Raw genomic sequence first — 17,538 nt, forward strand, 5'->3', positions numbered from 1 at the left:
ATCCGATCGTCTGGAAAAAACAGTGGACCAGGATCGGGGAATGGGGCAAGTGAAGAGGTACGACCAGTAGCGCCACCCAAGGGCCTATCCTGGGAAGGGGATGCCTGCTGAGGTTGTTCAAGCATAGGTTCCACCGGTACTGCTACCGGTACTGCTACCACCGGATGTACGGCAAGTAACTGCTGAGGGTCAATAGCCATAGCCACCTCCGCAGTGGGCTACGTAGTGCATAGTGAGTAAGAATGAATTCAAAAAGAATTCAAAAAGAGTTCTACACACGAGCGACGCTGCAGGAGGTACATGGGCAGTGATAACCTGTTCCCAGTCAAGTGGACGTGGTGGCACATTTGCCAGGCAATGGCTGCGTGTACAGAAGGTATCAGTGGCTTCAGTAAGTTGTGGTGGCCGAAAGCGAGCAAAGAAGCGCCGCGAGTAGCATCGGTGCGAGAGCTGAGGGTCAATTGGGTGTCCAGCAGCAACAAAGGCTGAAATTGGACCCGAGATCGCAGACTCAACAGGAACTAAGATGGGTAAGACGTAAGACGGGCGAAATACAGGCCATTGAATGAAAAACGTTCAACTCACCAACAGGAATGACCACCCTATTAGGTTCAAGTGCGCCCCGAAGTTTCACAAACTTGCTCTTCATCGACGAGAAGGAAGCCGACCGAGAATCTGTAGTAGGCTTTACAAACTGAATCTTCACGACGTCTTTCATGCGCAGTGTAGGCAGAGCCCAGTTTGATTGGGAGGTCGGGAAGATGAGGCGGTGCTGCTCGCAATGCCGGCGGACATGTTGATCAATCTGAGACTCAGGATCCTGGTCGTCGAGAGCCACCGAGATGACAAGACCGTGTTCTCTGAGGAGACCAAACAGTGTCTGCTTCTCCACCTCAGTGATTGCAAAGCCATGAACAAACAGTCGTTTCCCATCTTCCACCTGATTGCAAGCCTCGTAAGAGATAAAGACGAACAAAAGGGAAACAATTCACCGAAAATGGCAAGATTACGATGTCAACCACTTCTCCAGGGGCAAATTGTGCACGAGCATTGAGCACCTAACCAGAAATGCAGCATTAGACATGCAGCGACGTCAACCGTACTTCGGAAACACGTACCTGGCCTCGGTTTGAGGTATCCAGTGGCAGTAGCTGCACACTGTGAGCTCGTCTTGTGTCTGAAGATTGCAATGACAGAGGTGGGAGCTGGAACGCTTGGATTGGCGGAGCAAGGGGAGCGCCACCGAAAGCTCCTTGGCTACCAATTGGCCTCACATGAAGTGGGAGCGGTGTAGGCAGACGAGGACTGGGTAGGTAGTAGACACATCAGTATGGTGACCAGGCACGAACAGAGAACAGGACACACATTGTAGGATATCTGTTTGGTTCAGCGGAGGCACGAAGAGCTGGTAAGGCGGGAAGATCAATCCTGAAGGCAATAAGGCAATAATGAGTACTGTCAGGCTTCGTACTCTCCCAACTTATGCAATGAAGACGAACCTGGGTTCAGACAAATTGGACAACTCGCTACTAGCCTGAGACAAGTCTGACGAGGTCGACCTAGGGGGACGCCGTGCAGAGCTAAAGACCATTGGTTAGATGCTCGTTGTCAGAGAACACTTGTTTGGTGACGCACAATGGCTCCTGTATGCTCCCAATGAATGTGTTCATATGTAGACTCTGTTCTGCACACGAGTACGAAAAAGGGGAGAATGAGAGGTGAGAGTGTTAAAGAAAGAAGAAGAAGAGGAACGGTACGGAACGAAGAAGAGAGAGGGATGTGGCAACGCAATGCTGAAGTGTTTCATAGGTTGCCGCAATCCATCCTGCAGTAACAATGGATCTGGATGGGCCTCGGCAACCTACCTCATTTCAAGAAGACTGATTGGCTGGCACCCAATTGTACGTGCTTGGGGTCATAGACTATGGCCGGAGACCCTTGGACAAAACACATTGCTGGACAAAATGGCTGTTGTATACTATGTACTGACGGGAACTGATGGGAAGTGAAGGGTTGGAACATGAGAGGATGTGAGGGGACGTGATGGGACAGGAAGTCAAGTTTCATTCAAGTTCACGAGAGAAATCGTGGTATTCCGAGTGGAGCGGAGTGCAAGGTAGGAAAGTGACGCAATGAGATGTAATGTAAGCACTTGAGAATGGATGTGATACCGTAGGTAACCGTGGCATACTGCGTGGGGAGATGGGATTGATCGCTATTGCTCGGAAGCACGAGTGTGCCCGACAGAGCCCATTCGTCCCCCTGTGAGCTCGAGTGGTCTTGAGTGGACCCTTGTGCCCCTGAGCGCTCCCTCGTGCCCCCGAACGCTCCCTTGTACCCCCGAACGCTCCCTTGTGCCCCCTTCACTTGCTCAGTAGCGCATTGGGGTTTTGTCCGAGACGGGCCTTCATAGTGAGGCCACATGCCGATAATACTCGCTGAAGCGCCGCCGTTCCGTATGACCGCCTATCAAGTTCTCAATCGAAGACAAGCTGAGGAATCGCACGGTCGGCCATGCTGTGTGTCACAGGCAAACGAACCACGGACTCGCTGAGGTCCGCGGCCGAGTGCACTGGAATACCATCGCCAAGAAAGGAAGGTGCAGTAGTTCGACACATTGACGCCAGCAAGACAAGACTCCATTGTTGCGTCGGATGCAAGGATACCTATCATACACGCACTTGGTATTGACGTTCACCATACTTCAAGCTGGTTTACAGCACTTTCTCGACGCCGTCGGGCAATTTATACCCTCCTTGACGGCGAACCTAGAATGCGAGGTCAGAGCCCCTATTGCGAATAAAGCGCACGCGCTGCGTACCTCGTCGAAGGTATCCATCAGCAGGAGACTTTTATCATGGCCCCATAGCTCGCTCTGAATCTTGCCATCCCGAACACACCGTGCGACCTCATCCGCTTCGAAATGCCATCCTCCACCCACATAGTGAAAGGCTCGCTTCTCCTCGCGAACCACGACGCCGCTGCCTGGTTTATCAAAGTACTGGACGACGAAATGTGACGGCTTAAAGATTGGAGTGCCGATGATGATGTTCCCGTTGCGGTACCGAATTGTCGCACCGAAGTGTGCTGTGGGCAGCGTCATACTGCACGTGAGGACTGCCTGAGCCTTCAGTGTCTCGGTGAAGTTAACGATCCAGCTTGTACTGCTGTCGACGCCGGTCTGTAGTGTCTTCACCATAGACGCGCTAACAGAGGTGGGGAGGGCCTTCTTGTTTGAGGGGTGCTCATAAAGAGCGAGCACGGCCTGGGCAAGGGTCGTCAGAACACGCAATGAATACAACCTCCATCATACCCAGATCATGGGGTAAGGACCTCTGGAAGGTACGCTCGGTAAGTAAGTACATATTCAGCGATAGGCGAGAGAACGTACAGATCGAGAAGCGCTCCTCCGCCCAGGTGCGGGTCCATCATTCTGTGAGACTTGGGGATGTCTGCGCGATGTACGAAATTATAACTCCCAACATAGGAAGATACTTGGTGACTTGGCTTACTGTCAATGTCGAAGTCATGCGACAAGTCTGCGTGCAAAAGAACTGGGTCGCCTAGAGTGCCCTCCTCCGCAATGCGCTTCACCTCGAGGGTCAAAGGCTGGAACCGCGTCCACATCGCCTCCATGAAGAACAGTTTGCGCTCCTTGGCAATCTTGATCAGTTGCCGCAGCTCAGCTGCGTTGGATGTGGTCGCCTTCTCGCATAGGACGTGCTTGCCTGCGAGAAGCGCGGCGAGAGCGTTCGTGTAATGCTGCGTGTGTGGCGAACCTTCCGCAAAATAAAGGTAAGTCCATCCTGCAGGTTTTTCGTATAATGGTACACCCGCGCACCGATGTAGACCGCGTCGACATCCTGTGTTCAACATTGCACTAGTGAGCGTCTCGGCGGGCATGACTCGGAGTGGGAGGCGCGCACCGGATCTGTGAAGACCTCCTCGTATGTTCCGTATGCACGGATAGGCTTCCCCTTCGCGTGTGCGGCGATGAAGTCTACGGCCTTCTGCACTGCGCCATGTCGAGACCCGACCGCTACGACCTTGTGGACAACATCGACGGTTCCACGCCTATGCAAAGAACGTTCGAACCTATTAGACTGCCCGAAGAACTCGACAGATATGTCGCAGAAGGCTACTCACGTAGCAGGATCCACTAAGGAGTCCTAACGTATACGGTACGAATTCAGAAAATTCAGAACGATCTGATAACATTGCTGCCGCCACACGGACCTTCACGAATTCCATGGCGATTCGGCCAGTGGAGACAACACCCCATCGCAGTACGAACATTTGAGTCGATGCCATAATTGCGGTGCTCAAGTTCTAGTAACGGGGACACAACGTCCACTAGCCTTATATACTGGTCAGAGGACAAGACGTACGGTGGCCCGTCGGAAGCACAGGTCAGGAACGGCCCGGATGCCGGCTCAGGGCCAATCTCTGCAAAGCTCTGCAAGTCAACATTCGACCCTCGACGCTGCGATCATGGGTATCGAGGTAAGTACATGAAATACAGTGCATCACTGCAGCGTCACCTGCTCCCTCCTGTCGTACATACTCCCACCGACTATTATCCAGGAAGGCCACATGCCCCTATCTCAACGCCCGTAAAGCTTCTTTCACAGTACTGCGTTCGCTGAGCAGGGAAAGCAGCTGCCACCGTTGATCGTGTGTCTCACGTTCTCGCAATGGCAGCTCTTCCTCGACCCCATCGTTGTCGCCTAGCGCCATTCGCATGGCCGCTGCTGACTTGTTTGGCAGCACAGCTGGCGAGACTGTGAAAAGGGTCTCGAAGGCGGAGACGGGAAGAATGAAACTGCTCGTTTTCTTCCCAGAGGTTTGAATGGAGGTGATGGCGTGCGACGTTGAAGTAAGGGAGAGTGCTTGAGAGATGATTTGCTTGAGCTTCGCCTGCGCGAAGGAATGAATTCGCACAAACGGCGCAGACGACAGGAAAGCTCACCTCGAATCCAAGCATCATGAGTTGTGAAACGAGTCTCGAGGGCGCGCCAAGGTTGCTCTGCGCACACACAAGGTTCATACGGTCAGAGATATGTTGCAAGGTGAACCCCCGAGATATTGAAGCTAACTGCAGTGGCAGCCTACTCCCTGGAGGTTCTGCCGAGTATGTTAGAGTACAGTCAGAGGAACTCGACAGCCACGTACCTCCACGTTCTTGGAGTACCTGAATTCCTCGGTCGGCAGCAATCTCGTCCTTGTATTGCTGAGGTCGCGACTCCAGTGGCACAGCGAATTGTTCAAGTTGCCGTACGCGCTCCCGCTCCCGCCTTCCCAGCCCAACCGTCCACCTCTTCAACCTGTCTGAGCGAAGTGTCGCCGTGTCATAGCTGTCCGCTCCCTGGTACGGTAGTGTTCGTCGCCGCTTCCGCGGTGGTGGCTTGGGGAGGTCTGGCGGCGGTGTGGGCGGTGCGAGATGTGCGGAGGTGTCAAAGAGAGATACTATCAGCGAGTTGTGCAGCTGCACTACATGAAAATGTCAGGAGAACAAAGGCGATGTCTACTAGGACACGAACATAGTTGCGTAGTCTCGAGGAGTGCCTTGACTTGCTCGTCGAATTCGGTACGAGATATGTGCGCTGTCAGATATTCGCGCAAAACATGCCAGTACTGAGGCGCCTTTGGACCGAGCGCAGACACTAGCTGGTGTCTTGTCGTGGTCGTCGACGGCAAGGACATGAGCGAGACTAGCAAAGGAGAGCGGAGCAAGTTGTTGTGGCTGCACCGTAAGTACTGTATCGGGCCAAGATCTCGGCCACTAGGCCTCAAACAGCTGCTACTCTTCCCATGGCCACGAGTTGAATACTTACTCACCGGGAACAATACTTGGGAATTGGTTGTCGAACATGCAATGAACAACGCTCCTGGTTAGAGAACCGTTTCGGAGCATGTTTGAAGTCCGAAGGTATGCCGAAAATACGAAGGATATTCAACGAATTACCAAAAAACGAAATTCGTCGACCGAAAATATAACATCTTCGTCAATCTTTTGGATCCCAAATGTGCTCCGAAACGGTTCTCCACAAGGAGTGGTTTCCGTTGCATGTTCGACAGTTGACTCGGAAGTGCTGTTCCCGGTGACTGTCATGAAGCTATCATCTGTTCTTCGCATAGGCTTACTTACAGGCTCCTACAGCAGAAATTGTGAATAGGAGTGATGAATCCGAGCGATGATACCCGGATTTGGTAAGTATTACCTAAGCACACTCACCCCGACATTCTCGTCACGGTTTCCGGCTTCCAGCCCAAAAATGAGACTATTTTAGACTATTTTTGTTGTCGTTGTATCCTCAGAGATTGTAACAACTAGCTCTAGGCCCGCAAACGATCTCTAGCGGTGTGTGCCACTCAATTGAGGTTGACTGGGATATATGGGCGTCCATAAGTTGTACCCTTGTCACGGAAATATTCACGACTCTCATATTCATGCTCATAAATCAGTAAAAGTGATGAAACACATCTTCAAAGTGTACTATGATACAATCACACTCTAAACGGGATGATTGTGTTGCTCTTGGACCGGGAAGGGCTCTTAAAGTGCTGAGGTGGCCGAGATCCCAGCCCGATACAATAGGCGCCCGGGTACTCTTCATCCCGAATAGGCAACTCCGCCATATGCCTTGAGCACGACCTCGCCCGCGCCTATTTGCACAACTTGCCCACCATCCTTCACCATCTCACCGCAGCTCTCACTGAACGACTATACGATAATATAATAAATACACTATCCTGTCTCTTCATCTCTCCTTTCTGATTCTCGCTGCCTACGATCTCTTCCTCTCGGGGAAGCCACTGGTCTGCTCGCCCAACAGCGTCCTTATGAACGGTGAACGCCCTGTGACGTCCAAAGCCAGAGGAACATGTCGCTATTAGTGAGTGGACAGCGCTCTCTTTACGGCGATCAGCGCTGATGTGGATGGTCACCGCGCAGCAAACTCACCACGCGGCTGCTACGCAGGGAACAAGTGCAAGTTCCTCCACGGTGAGGCTGAGAAGCTCACACCCTACGACAAGAACAAGACGTGCCGATACTACGCCAATGGCTACTGCCGCCGTGGTGCCGACTGCTGGTTCAAGCACGCTGACCCGGGTCCAACCAACGCTGCCGTATCTACATCAGCACCACCGCCCGCGGAGGACGTGGAAGAGCCCTTCTGCTGCATCTGCTATGAGAAGCCTGTAACGTACGGCCTTCTGGCGGGCTGCAGTCACATCTTCTGCGTTGGGTGCATCCGCGAATGGCGTGCCTCCAACGGAAGTCGGATGATGTTGTCGCGTCGGTGTCACGAAGCAGTGTCCACTATGTCGAGCGTCCTCGAAGTTTGTTACGCCATCGAGTCAATTCTTCCCGGAGGGTCACCCGCGAAAGGCTGCTATCATCGAGGAGTACAAATCGAGCATGGCTAGGGTGCCTTGCAAGTACGTCTTATATTTAGTGCCCCGCGTCAACATTGGCTGATAGTACGACACAGGTACTTCCAGCAGTCACCCGTCGAAGACAGGTTCTGTCCATTCGGCAAAGATTGTTTCTTTCAGCATTGCAACGCCGACGGTTCTCCTTACGTCTTCGCGCTTGGTGTCGAACACAACATGAGGGTGAGCCACTCTGTCCTCTGACTATCCCATTTACCCAATGGTACTGTAGGTCTTTAGACGGCGACAGGAAAGGGAACGATATGCTAATCTCCGTCGGATGATGAATAGCGCTCTCATGGGGTATGATTACGATGACGACGACGCCAGCCTCTCAGACATCCCTGAGGAGCGTGACTTCGACCAGGGAAGTGATTCGGACACTTCATGTCCCCGGATGACAACCTCGGCACACCTCCGCATTTCCCTGGTCAACGACAACGTGAGGATGGAGGATATGGTTGCAAGACTAGTACGTGATGGCGTTTCCTATTTTCCCCTTGCCCTCAACGGGTCTGATTGCTCTGTCTAACTGAACAGGCGATCTTACTAGATACTCGAGTAGGCAATGCGCCTTACCTCATGGACGTCCGACGCCCCATCGCCCGTCGGTACAGACGAAACACTGGTGAATACATCGGTGACAGTCACTTCGCGCAGCCAATCCCCACTGCCAATACCTGCACCCAGGGCAGCGACCCCTCCCATTGGCACTTCCGACCCAGAGGCGCTCCGCCCCGACCGAGCAACGTCTGAGCCCATCCCTCGGAGCCGCTTCAGCACCGTCGTCGATCGGCAACCACGATCGATCTCGATCAGTCGAAGCGTCGCCCTCGACGAGGCGCGCCCTCTTCCTGGTTCTGCTACCAATGCGCTTGCTCCGACGGACCTCAACGCAACCCCAACACAAGGTGATCGTGTGCAAAGCGACGAGCAGGTTTCGCGCGAGGCTGAGGCATTGCTCAGTGAGGCATCGGAGTTTGATAGGCGGGTCGAGGATGTCATGCGCTCGCTGGAGGCTAGCGAGCTTCCTGCTCACCTGCGGCTCCAGTCGTTGAGCCTCCGCGCGAGGGTGCCAGGCCTCCTTGCGCTGACGCTGCTGGCCGAAGCATTGCATGACAGTGACCCGCCCTTCTTGACCGATGGTCGCGGGCGTGTCGTATGGAGTAACACGGCCGCTGGGCGCCACCGCGATGGTCGGCGAGTCCGCTCTGCGACCACCCCGGGGACTACCCAACAGAAGGGGCGGAGAGAGGTGCCGGACACCGAGACGGTCACGGTGCGGAACACGGAGGACTCGGCGGACGAGAGCGTGGCTAGGCAGACTAGTCGCCCTCGTGCTCCACGCGCCCAGACGAGTGGTGCGGCTGTAGAGGGAGAGTCGTGGGTGCCGGTGGACGCGTGATGGCTGTTGGTACATGGAAGTATAGCGTGCGTGATCTGCGAGACCAGATGTGTGGATCGCTGTGGGACTGCTTTCGTTCGAGGATTGTTATGCAAAGTTGTACTATAGTGCTTTCAACCATGTGACATCGTCGTACCGTCCGCTTGAGCTGGAGTGCCATCGACTGTGCTGCATGGGTCAATCGCAGAGAGAGACCGCGGCGAGTGAGGCAGCACGGGTGCAAGCAGGGGACATCTGTCTTCGACGCATGCACAGGAGGCATGTCATCTGGGAGCGAGATCTGTATCTGGCGCCCCAGTTTAGGTGTGCATGTTTGTGCGTGCCATTGGTATTGCCGGTCCTGGTCCAGGCAGGACGGGATGTAATCTGCACGTAATTCGCTCCGTCTTCTAAACGACCAACCTCGTATCCATCTACCGACGTGTCCCGAACGCCCACCATCGTCTTGCTCAACACCGGTGTCAGCGATCAGCGGCTCCGAACCCACTTACCGCCGACTACTTGCAGCTGCATCCGGGATCCGACTGTGATATGGCTACTGCTCCCCCACCACAGGCACCGACAACGATCTCCGGGGACGGAAGGACAAAGAGAGCGAGAGACAGGAGAACGGTCGAGGCAAGTCGTCGTCCCCGATACCTTCGCCCGACTCCTCCAGCGGCCGGCGTGGACGCTCGCGGACGCGTGCAGTGGCTCGCACCCGGTCGAGTGACGCACTTCGGCGACGGTGCGTAGGTCTCCAAGTCCATCGTGGCCGAATCTAACCGTTCGTGTGCAGAGGATACCATACGCTCATGTCCTCCTTTGGCAAGGCGTTCCATGTCGAGAAACGATGGAAGCTTATTCGCGAGATGGGGTCCGGAGCGTACGGCTATGTCATGTTAGTCTATTCTTTACCGAGAACGCCGGACCGTCGTGTTGACGAAGATCTCGCAGCTCGGCCGCGGACGAGATCTCGGAGAGCCGGTGGCGATCAAGATGGTCACTCGCGCGACAGAGAAGGTCCAGCTTGCAAAGCGTGCATTGCGCGAGATCACCCTCTTGCGACACTTCAATCATGAGAATATCACCGGCCTCATAGATGTGGACTGTACTCCGGACTTGAGTGAGATGTGAGCCGCCACTACATTTATTTCGCTTGCGAAGAGTTGACAGTGTGCAGATATATCTTTATGGAGGTTCGTTATATATCAGGTTGTGCGAACGATTGTCCGGCTAACGGGGTTTTGACGACGGTGTGGGTAGCCGATGGAAGGTGCGAAATCCCCACCACACCACTCTCGTTGAGATCCCTGACTTCGCACCAGCGGATCTGCACCAAATCATAAAATCTGGACAGATGCTCAGCAATGAGCACGTCCAGTACTTCCTCTACCAGGTTCTCCGAGGCATGAGTATATTCACTCCGCGTCCGTCGTACATAGAGACCTGAAGCCCGGCAATCTGTTGGTAAACGCCGATTGTGAGCTGAAGATCTGTGACTTCGGTCTGAGTAGAGGGTTCAACTCAAAACCGGATGAGGAGCCGACCAACATGACCGAGTACGTTGCGACGAGGTGGTACCGTGCGCCGGAAATCATGCTTGCTTTCAAGTGAGTGGGCCCTGCTTACCGTATGTTATCTGATCACCAATGAGTGCATGATGAAGGGGGTACAACACAGCTAGTACGTGACTGTTCATGTAGGGTATCAAATGATGCTGAAGACTTGTCTTCAGTCGACGTCTGGTCAGTAGGCTGTATCTTCGGAGAGCTTATGCTTGGCAGGCCAGTATTCAAGGGGAAGGAGTGAGCACGGACCCTCTGTCCTTGCTTGCCAGCATCTGACACTTGTCACGCAGCTATGGTCAGCTCACTCCATGCAGGATACGAATGAATGTCCCATCTAACTACAAGTGCCCCTTCTGTCTGCAGTCGACCAATTGAACAAGATCCTCGAGATTCTCGGTATGTCGTGATGCACGAACATTTACCGGACTGCGATCGAGCAACAATGTGCCTAGGTACCCCGGAGAGCGACGTCGTCGATCGCATAGCAAGTCCAAAAGTGCGGACCGTGTGCCTCAGACTGTGTAATATTTGGGCTAACGAGTGTCGGCAGGCACGGGCGTACATACGGTCCCTGCCCTGGAAGAAAAGAGTACCTTTCTCAAAGGTTCTACCAGTAGCAGATTTCCAAGGTATACACTGCCTTTTGTGTACTCTTTGTGCGTCGCTGAAGACGTTACCAGCTCTTGATCTCCTTTCCAAAATGCTCACGTTCGATCCTGCGGCGCGAATCACAGTCCCTGAAGCACTCGACACCCCTGGCTTGCGTCGTACCACGACATCACCGACGAGCCCGACTGCCCTGAGCCATTCGAACGGTGGCGAACGCTCGAAGCTATAGAGACTCTGGAACAGTACAAGGAGGCGCTATACAACGAGATACAAGACTATCGCGGCGAAGTGCGCAGTATTCCTGTTGAGGAGTCGGAGCCGGAGCCGGAACTAGAACCAGAGCTAGATTCGGAGCTGCCTCGCCGACCCAGCGCACTACCGTCACCCACACGGGAGATCAAGCGCAAGCTAGAGGAGATTCGCGAGATGGCAGAGAATCTGCAGCCACCAGGAGTGGACGACGCGGTGTTTCTTGCCACGCCGGAGATGGCGCAGAGCGTCTTCGAGGGTCTGGAGCCGCCGGCGAAGCCCGAGGAGCGGTTGGCGGAGGACGACACGCCTTCGACGACGAAAACCCATTCCGAGGACGAAGCAGCCCGTTGACCCCATGGTTGCTTATTCGCGACGATCGAGCACGTATGTTCCGTCGCGGACGAACTCGCTATACGGCGGGTCCGCATCTACATCGTATCGGCCGACACCGTCGCGTAGGCCGTCTGGCGGCGGTGGCGAGGCCATCGGTGGGGCAAGCACAGTGGCTTTTCCGACGCAGAAGGAGGACTACGTCGTGCCGGCGCGATCGAGGACTGCGTCGACATACGGATACGATAGCGGCGCAGGCTGCTCAGGACACTCTCGACTGTGTCGATCTACGAGAGTGGGGAGGGCTTTGCAGGTGGGCTGGCGGATATTGCTCCCATTGGGAAGTATATTGTGCAGGAGAGAGATGAGGCACTTCCGTCGGAGATGCCCGGAGAGCTGGAGTCGCCGCCAAAGCAGGATGAGTAGACCTCTCGAAGTGTGTTCGAGCGACGTGTACTGTATGGATGGACTCGTTGCAGCTGCATAGATGACCCATGATCTAGATGTATCACTAGTGTAGATAGGCTCATGTCGACCGCAATGCATTCGCTGTGTACTTAGACTCAGTCGGAGAGCGCCGCTGGAGGGTGACAGGCGACGCGTCGCATAACATCGGCGCGACTGGTCACACTACGCGCCGTCACTCTGTCACACGGACCTTGGACGCGAGCGCGTCTGGCCACGGTCGACTTCATAACGCGACCATCATCCGCATTCGTTGCACAGTACTCTGAGCGACCTTAGAAATGCCTTCGCTATCCTCTCGAGCTTCCTCGCCCGTCTTCCCAATGAGTGCAGCTGATTCGGAGGGCAGTACGCCCGCGTCTAGCCCACCGCCACCAGACTCAGATGAGAAGGAGCCTGATGTGGAGGAGGACCAAGTAAGTTACACGATCATTAGTCGTCGGGCCCCATTCGCGTAATTTAGAATGTAATTAACCTGGATGTCTACAGGAACAGCTGAGCGACTTCAAATGCTCACCAACCTGCTCGAGAAGTCCACCGTCATCGTGGAGGTTCTGAAGCAGCAAATGGATAGGGTGAAGTTGAGCGGTACTCACCGCACGATCAAACGCAACGCACCGACGTCGAAGAGGCCGAGAAGTCCACCTCCAGTGACACCATACAAAAAGGCAGCACGAAGAGCGACTGCGGGCGGATGGACAAGATGGCAAGGCACATACTGCAAAGCGCGTGAAGTTGGACGAGGATCCGCAGGCCACAGACACGTATGACGCGAAGGATGCGAAGGACACGACGCCGTTCGAACAACCTGCACTGATCACTGGTGCGACATTGAAAGACTATCAACTGGAAGGTGTCGCCTGGATGGCTGCGCTGCACCAGAGTGGAATGTCGGGCATCCTAGGTACGTTCGCGATGTGATCGACGGTTGCGCTGAGAATTGACTATTGCCTAGCCGATGAGATGGGTCTGGGAAAGGTCCGTCTTAGTCATTTGCACTTGGGTCCGAGATGCTCATATTTCTACGCAGACACTCCAAACCATTGCATTCCACGCTTTTCTGCGTGAGCGCTCTTCGCTACCTTTCCTTGTGTTGTGCCCGCTCAGCGTGTTGAATAACTGGGTGGAAGAGTTTGAACGCTTTGCTCCTGACGTGCGTGTCTCCGTCTTGATTGCTGAACTCACTCACAGAAGTTTTGATACTTAGATTCCTGTGGTCATGTACCATGGTACGCCGAGGAGCGTGCTGAGATTCGACACAAAAGATGGTGTTCTCGGAAGCGGACATGCAAGCCAAAACAGACAGAAAGGTGGTTCCTCTCGCGGGCCAGCCCAGCTGCTTCCTCATCTTCATCGAAGGGGAAATCAAAGACTTCAAAGAACAAGGCCACAGCGAAGAATAACAAGGGCCGTGCTAACTCGTCTCAACTCGCGTCAGCGTCAGCAAGAAGGCAACGTCCCTACCTCCACATCAGCGCACCAATTTCCCCGTGGTCATCACGACATATGAGATGCTCATGAAGGATCGCGCCTACCTGGCGGAGTACTACTGGGGCTTCATTGTCGTCGATGAAGGGCATCGACTGAAGAATATGAACTGCAGACTGATCCGCGAACTCAGGATGATACCAGCAAGCTCGAGGATGATCCTCACAGGGACACCGCTGCAAGTACGTCGACAACAAGTTACGCCCAGGCTCTAGCTGACAACGGCACATCTCATAGAATAACCTCTCCGAGTTATTCGCTCTCCTGAACTTTGTGCTTCCCGATATGTTCTCTGATCCTGAGGCGTTCGAGAAGTGGTTCAATCTTCCGCAGCTGCAAGCTAATCTCTCGAGCTCGCGTTCCGCTCAGATCATACACTCCCTGCACTCGATCCTGCGACCGTTCCTGCTTCGGCGACTCAAGGTCGATGTCGAGACTAACTTGCCACCAAAGAAGGAGTACGTGCTCTACGCGCCTCTGAGTGAGCGCCAGCGCGAACTGTACGACGCCATCGCGAGCGGAGGCCTGCGCGCGCTCCTCACCAAGGAGGCGGCCGAGAAGCAAGGCCAGTCGGACGACGAGGAAGAGGTTCCGTTGAAGGCGCAGGCAAAAGGGAAGGGCCGAGCGGGACTGCGGCGAACCAAGCGAAAGAGCTACGCTGTGGATGGGAACGATGACGAGTACTTCAGGAAGCTGGAAGCTGGAGAGATCGACGACATCAGGAGAAGAGAGCAGGAGAAAAGTAATGAAGAGCTCGCACGCGAATGGCGCAGGAAGGCACTATGTAAGTCCCGCCCAAACCAGATGTTTCTAGACACTGAAACATGCATGGCCCGGCACTCCAGTGTCCAAGGTGAACCGGATGTCGTTGCAGAACATGGTGATGCAGCTCCGCAAGGTCTGCTCGCATCCGTTCCTCTTCGATTGGCCGATAGACCCGAAGACCCGCCAGCCCGTGATCAATGACGAGTTGTCGACAGCCAGCGGGAAGATGATGGTCCTTGAACGGCTGTTAGTAGAGCTTTTCGAGCGGGGCCACAAGGTGCTGCTCTTCAGCCAGTTCACGACTATGCTGGATATCATTGAGGTGCGGAGCTTTCCATGCACCTGGTCCACTCCGGTGTTGACTGATGTTATGGATCTAGGACTGGGCTACTGAGTTCAAGGGGTGGTCGCTGTGTCGTATCGACGGGTCGACGTCCATGGCCGATCGGCGGGATGAGGTGGACAGGTTCCAGAAGAGCGGGGACGCTCCCGACGCGCCGCGTCTCTTTCTGCTCAGCACGAGGGCTGGAGGATTGGGTCTCAACCTAGTTGCTGCAGATACGGTCATCTTCTACGACCAGGACTGGGTGAGAGTCCCAGAGTCATGTCCGCTACGCCGTGTTGTATTGACAAGTATCATTTCCCAGAACCCTCAGATGGACCTGCAGGCGCAGGACAGGGCGCACCGCATTGGGCAGACAAACCCGTGCTCGTGTTCCGCATCGTCAGCAAGCACACCGTCGAGACGAAGATCATGCAGCGCGCGAACGACAAGCGCAAGCTCGAGGCGCTCGTCATCGCCAAAGGTACGTCCTCACCATCTCTCCGTCGTCCGCAGTCTCGCTCACCAAGCGCGGTCCCTCTTTGCAGGCGAATTCAAGGACCCGACGCTTGCGCCGAGCCGCAACAGGAAGGAGACGATGGCCGCGATGGCCGCGGCGCTCCTCAAGCTCGAGGGCGAGCAGATCGAGGTCGTGCCGAGCACGGCGGCGGGGAAGGCGAGCGTCATCAGCGACGAGGAGCTCGACGTCTTGCTGACCGCAGCCCTGAGGTTTACATGGAACGCGGAAGAGGGTGGACGTCCGCTGGCTCGGCGGTGGGGAGAAGAAGGGCGTGGAGAAGGAAGGCAAGGGTGGTGCAGCGCGGACGGCTGCGTTCGCGGTGTATGAGGCGCCTGTTACGAAGGGAGGCGACTTTTTGGCGGACATGTTGGGAGAGGAAGAGGAGGAAGAGGAAGAAGAAGAAGAGGGACGGGCATGAGCCTGTTGTGGGTCTGGATTATCTGGGTCAGAGTGTATATCACAATTTGCTTTGTCCCGCTGTCGCGTATACTGAATGTTCTCTCCAATGATTGCTCTTGTATATGGATGTGAGTAGAATACATGCAATAGATCTAGTAGCTACAACAGTCTGAGACCCAATAACACAGCCGTCCACGGAAATAAAAAGGCAGAGAAGAGGTGAGCCTCAATCCCCGAGCTTCTGCCTAATTTCTGGTAGAATGATTAGCACTGCAGGACAGCGAGACGTCGAAAGGGGACTTACTGTCGATGATGTCTAGGTATGCGATACTTGCGGGGCTGTCTGGGTACTCGTCCAGGAAACTAACGCCGTAGTCCGCACTCTTGCCTATCCGCGGGTCTAGGGCACAGCGCCCAGGAAGTCAACTCCCATATCCTGCGCGAGCCTCCGCCCTCCACCGGTACTCGGCTTGAAGATCTGCGACTCGTTCTTGCAGCTCGGACACACGAAGCCAGACATGTTCTCCACGAGACCGATCACCGGTATGCCGACCTTCCTGCAGAAGTCGATCTCGCGCCGGACGTCCTGGAGCGCGACCTCTGTGGGTGGTGATGACGACGGCACCGTCGATGCCGCTCTCTTTGAGGTAGGTTACGATGCTGAGGTGCTCGTCGGACGTGCCCGGGGGCGTGTCGATGACGAGGTAGTCGAGCTCGCCCCAGTCGACGTCCTTGAGGAACTGCGAGATGAGCCCGTTCTTCTTGGGCCCCCGCCACATGACTGCGTCCTTTGAGGAGGGAAGCATGAAGCCGACGGACATGACACCGAGGTTGTCTTGTACGTAGACGGGTGACCATCCTGAAGAGGATGCGTGCACTTGCTCAGATGCGATGCCGAGGATGGTAGGGATCGAGGGGCCGCAGATGTCAACGTCCATGATCCCTGTCTAACAGATACAATGAGGCGGGGAATGGCATCATGGCGATTAGGTACGCACCTGCAATGTATCGTCCGCCGCGAATGCCCACCCTAGCTGCGCAGTGAAAGTGGACTTGCCAACTCCGCCCTTCCCGGAGAGGACGAGGATCTTCCGCTTCACAGTCGACATGCGCTCCCGTACGAATGGTAGGGCAGGGTCTGGTCCCTTCGCGACTCCGGACGCACATATCTCCTGGTTGGCACATCCCGCGCATGCATCTGCCTTTCCTGCCATTCCGACTCCGTTCCCTGGCGGTGTGGTCAGAACGTACCTCGATCTGAAGACGGAACAGCTTACAGGACAATGTTCAGGCGCATTGGCAGGGACCGAGAGCGGATCTGGGAGGGGTACAGCCTGCTGTACGGCTATCATGTCTTGGATGATGAGAGCAGGAGACGAAGGTTGGATGAAGAGTGGGCGAGTCAAGCAGCCACCTTACCAAGCCCAGATCTCCGATTTGTCAGGGCACCGAGCGCCCGTGTCGATCAAAGTGTGACCTTATGACTGTGACGTGGCGCGTAGCGTGACTGCTCGTCTTGCCCTCCCTGCCCATCTCTCGATGTGCCCCTTTCCCAGAGGGTTAGGCGTATGACTGAAAGTTTTCGTGGAACCAGCTTTCCTAGCTCGATTTCTCTGAACGACCTGGCAAATCCCCGGGCCTACACGATGGCTGGCTTGGCAACACTTTGCTGAAGACAGCTGGGGATCCGAATATGCCTTCTGGTATTGCACACGTTGTGTGCGATGTATAATGTTTGTCAATGAGCAAGACTTCTGCCATTTAACTCATCTTGTCCACCCAGCCCATCTGAAAGCAGTAAGTATCGTACTTCTGACACTCGAACGTTGTCAGCGTTTGCGCCGTCCGGCACGCGCATGAGAAAAAAATCCCTGCTGCGTATCCATTTTGTTTATATAACGATATGCAAGAAGCAATGGTCTCAGAGACGAAGGGCCGTTGTCACTCTGCCGGGGTATGTGTCAGGTTCCATTGGAAAACCGTTCAGACGAACTAA

At 54.9% G+C, this 17,538-nt stretch overlaps 6 protein-coding genes across 6 annotated transcripts; 3 read left to right on the top strand and 3 right to left on the bottom strand.

Annotated features, from left to right (window-relative positions):
- Window positions 1–2,318: 2,318 nt before the first annotated feature.
- B0H18DRAFT_1042251 (NAD-binding protein) lies at window positions 2,319–4,367 on the bottom strand. The gene is made up of 9 exons (XM_048030618.1): window positions 4,237–4,367; window positions 4,147–4,169; window positions 3,927–4,074; window positions 3,842–3,863; window positions 3,513–3,779; window positions 3,392–3,452; window positions 3,314–3,335; window positions 2,822–3,265; window positions 2,319–2,768 (listed from the first exon to the last, which is right to left on the bottom strand). Exons 1-9 carry the CDS (start codon window positions 4,309–4,311, stop codon window positions 2,715–2,717), a joined length of 1,116 nt encoding a protein of 371 aa, XP_047887026.1. The 5' UTR covers window positions 4,312–4,367; the 3' UTR covers window positions 2,319–2,714.
- On the bottom strand, window positions 4,301–5,703 carry B0H18DRAFT_1142335 (transcriptional regulator of RNA polII, SAGA, subunit-domain-containing protein; the record flags this gene model as incomplete). The annotated part of the gene is made up of 4 exons (XM_048035652.1): window positions 4,301–4,917; window positions 4,970–5,124; window positions 5,173–5,490; window positions 5,514–5,703. 4 exons carry the CDS (start codon window positions 5,701–5,703, stop codon window positions 4,600–4,602), a joined length of 981 nt encoding a protein of 326 aa, XP_047887027.1. The 3' UTR covers window positions 4,301–4,599.
- Window positions 5,704–6,734: 1,031 nt separating this feature from the next.
- B0H18DRAFT_1042257 (uncharacterized protein) lies at window positions 6,735–7,909 on the top strand. The gene is made up of 4 exons (XM_048030619.1): window positions 6,735–6,886; window positions 6,956–7,282; window positions 7,335–7,443; window positions 7,497–7,909. Exons 1-4 carry the CDS (start codon window positions 6,844–6,846, stop codon window positions 7,639–7,641), a joined length of 624 nt encoding a protein of 207 aa, XP_047887028.1. The 5' UTR covers window positions 6,735–6,843; the 3' UTR covers window positions 7,642–7,909.
- Window positions 7,910–9,102: 1,193 nt separating this feature from the next.
- Window positions 9,103–12,143, top strand: B0H18DRAFT_1042265 (kinase-like domain-containing protein; the record flags this gene model as incomplete). Its single annotated transcript, XM_048030620.1, has 16 exons — window positions 9,103–9,145; window positions 9,398–9,569; window positions 9,621–9,757; window positions 9,795–9,954; window positions 10,005–10,024; window positions 10,150–10,236; window positions 10,269–10,434; window positions 10,491–10,507; window positions 10,560–10,629; window positions 10,683–10,687; window positions 10,782–10,888; window positions 10,943–11,021; window positions 11,073–11,100; window positions 11,136–11,599; window positions 11,735–11,811; window positions 11,833–12,143. 16 exons carry the CDS (start codon window positions 9,103–9,105, stop codon window positions 12,007–12,009), a joined length of 1,809 nt encoding a protein of 602 aa, XP_047887029.1. The 3' UTR covers window positions 12,010–12,143.
- Window positions 12,144–13,003: 860 nt separating this feature from the next.
- B0H18DRAFT_1042268 (SNF2 family N-terminal domain-containing protein) lies at window positions 13,004–15,586 on the top strand. Its single transcript, XM_048030621.1, has 13 exons — window positions 13,004–13,026; window positions 13,079–13,201; window positions 13,256–13,277; window positions 13,300–13,358; window positions 13,500–13,718; window positions 13,774–14,320; window positions 14,382–14,623; window positions 14,682–14,888; window positions 14,949–15,007; window positions 15,031–15,107; window positions 15,172–15,329; window positions 15,353–15,397; window positions 15,424–15,586. Exons 1-13 carry the CDS (start codon window positions 13,012–13,014, stop codon window positions 15,559–15,561), a joined length of 1,911 nt encoding a protein of 636 aa, XP_047887030.1. The 5' UTR covers window positions 13,004–13,011; the 3' UTR covers window positions 15,562–15,586.
- Window positions 15,587–15,627: 41 nt separating this feature from the next.
- B0H18DRAFT_1042273 (P-loop containing nucleoside triphosphate hydrolase protein) lies at window positions 15,628–16,928 on the bottom strand. The gene is made up of 6 exons (XM_048030622.1): window positions 16,825–16,928; window positions 16,541–16,770; window positions 16,168–16,489; window positions 15,952–16,142; window positions 15,847–15,925; window positions 15,628–15,794 (listed from the first exon to the last, which is right to left on the bottom strand). Exons 1-6 carry the CDS (start codon window positions 16,892–16,894, stop codon window positions 15,769–15,771), a joined length of 918 nt encoding a protein of 305 aa, XP_047887031.1. The 5' UTR covers window positions 16,895–16,928; the 3' UTR covers window positions 15,628–15,768.
- Between the last annotated feature and the right edge of the window lie 610 nt (window positions 16,929–17,538).

This window comes from Fomitopsis serialis, assembly GCF_022376445.1.
Source record: "Fomitopsis serialis strain Sig1Antser10 chromosome Unknown B0H18scaffold_140, whole genome shotgun sequence".
NCBI classification, from domain to species: domain Eukaryota; kingdom Fungi; phylum Basidiomycota; class Agaricomycetes; order Polyporales; family Fomitopsidaceae; genus Fomitopsis; species Fomitopsis serialis.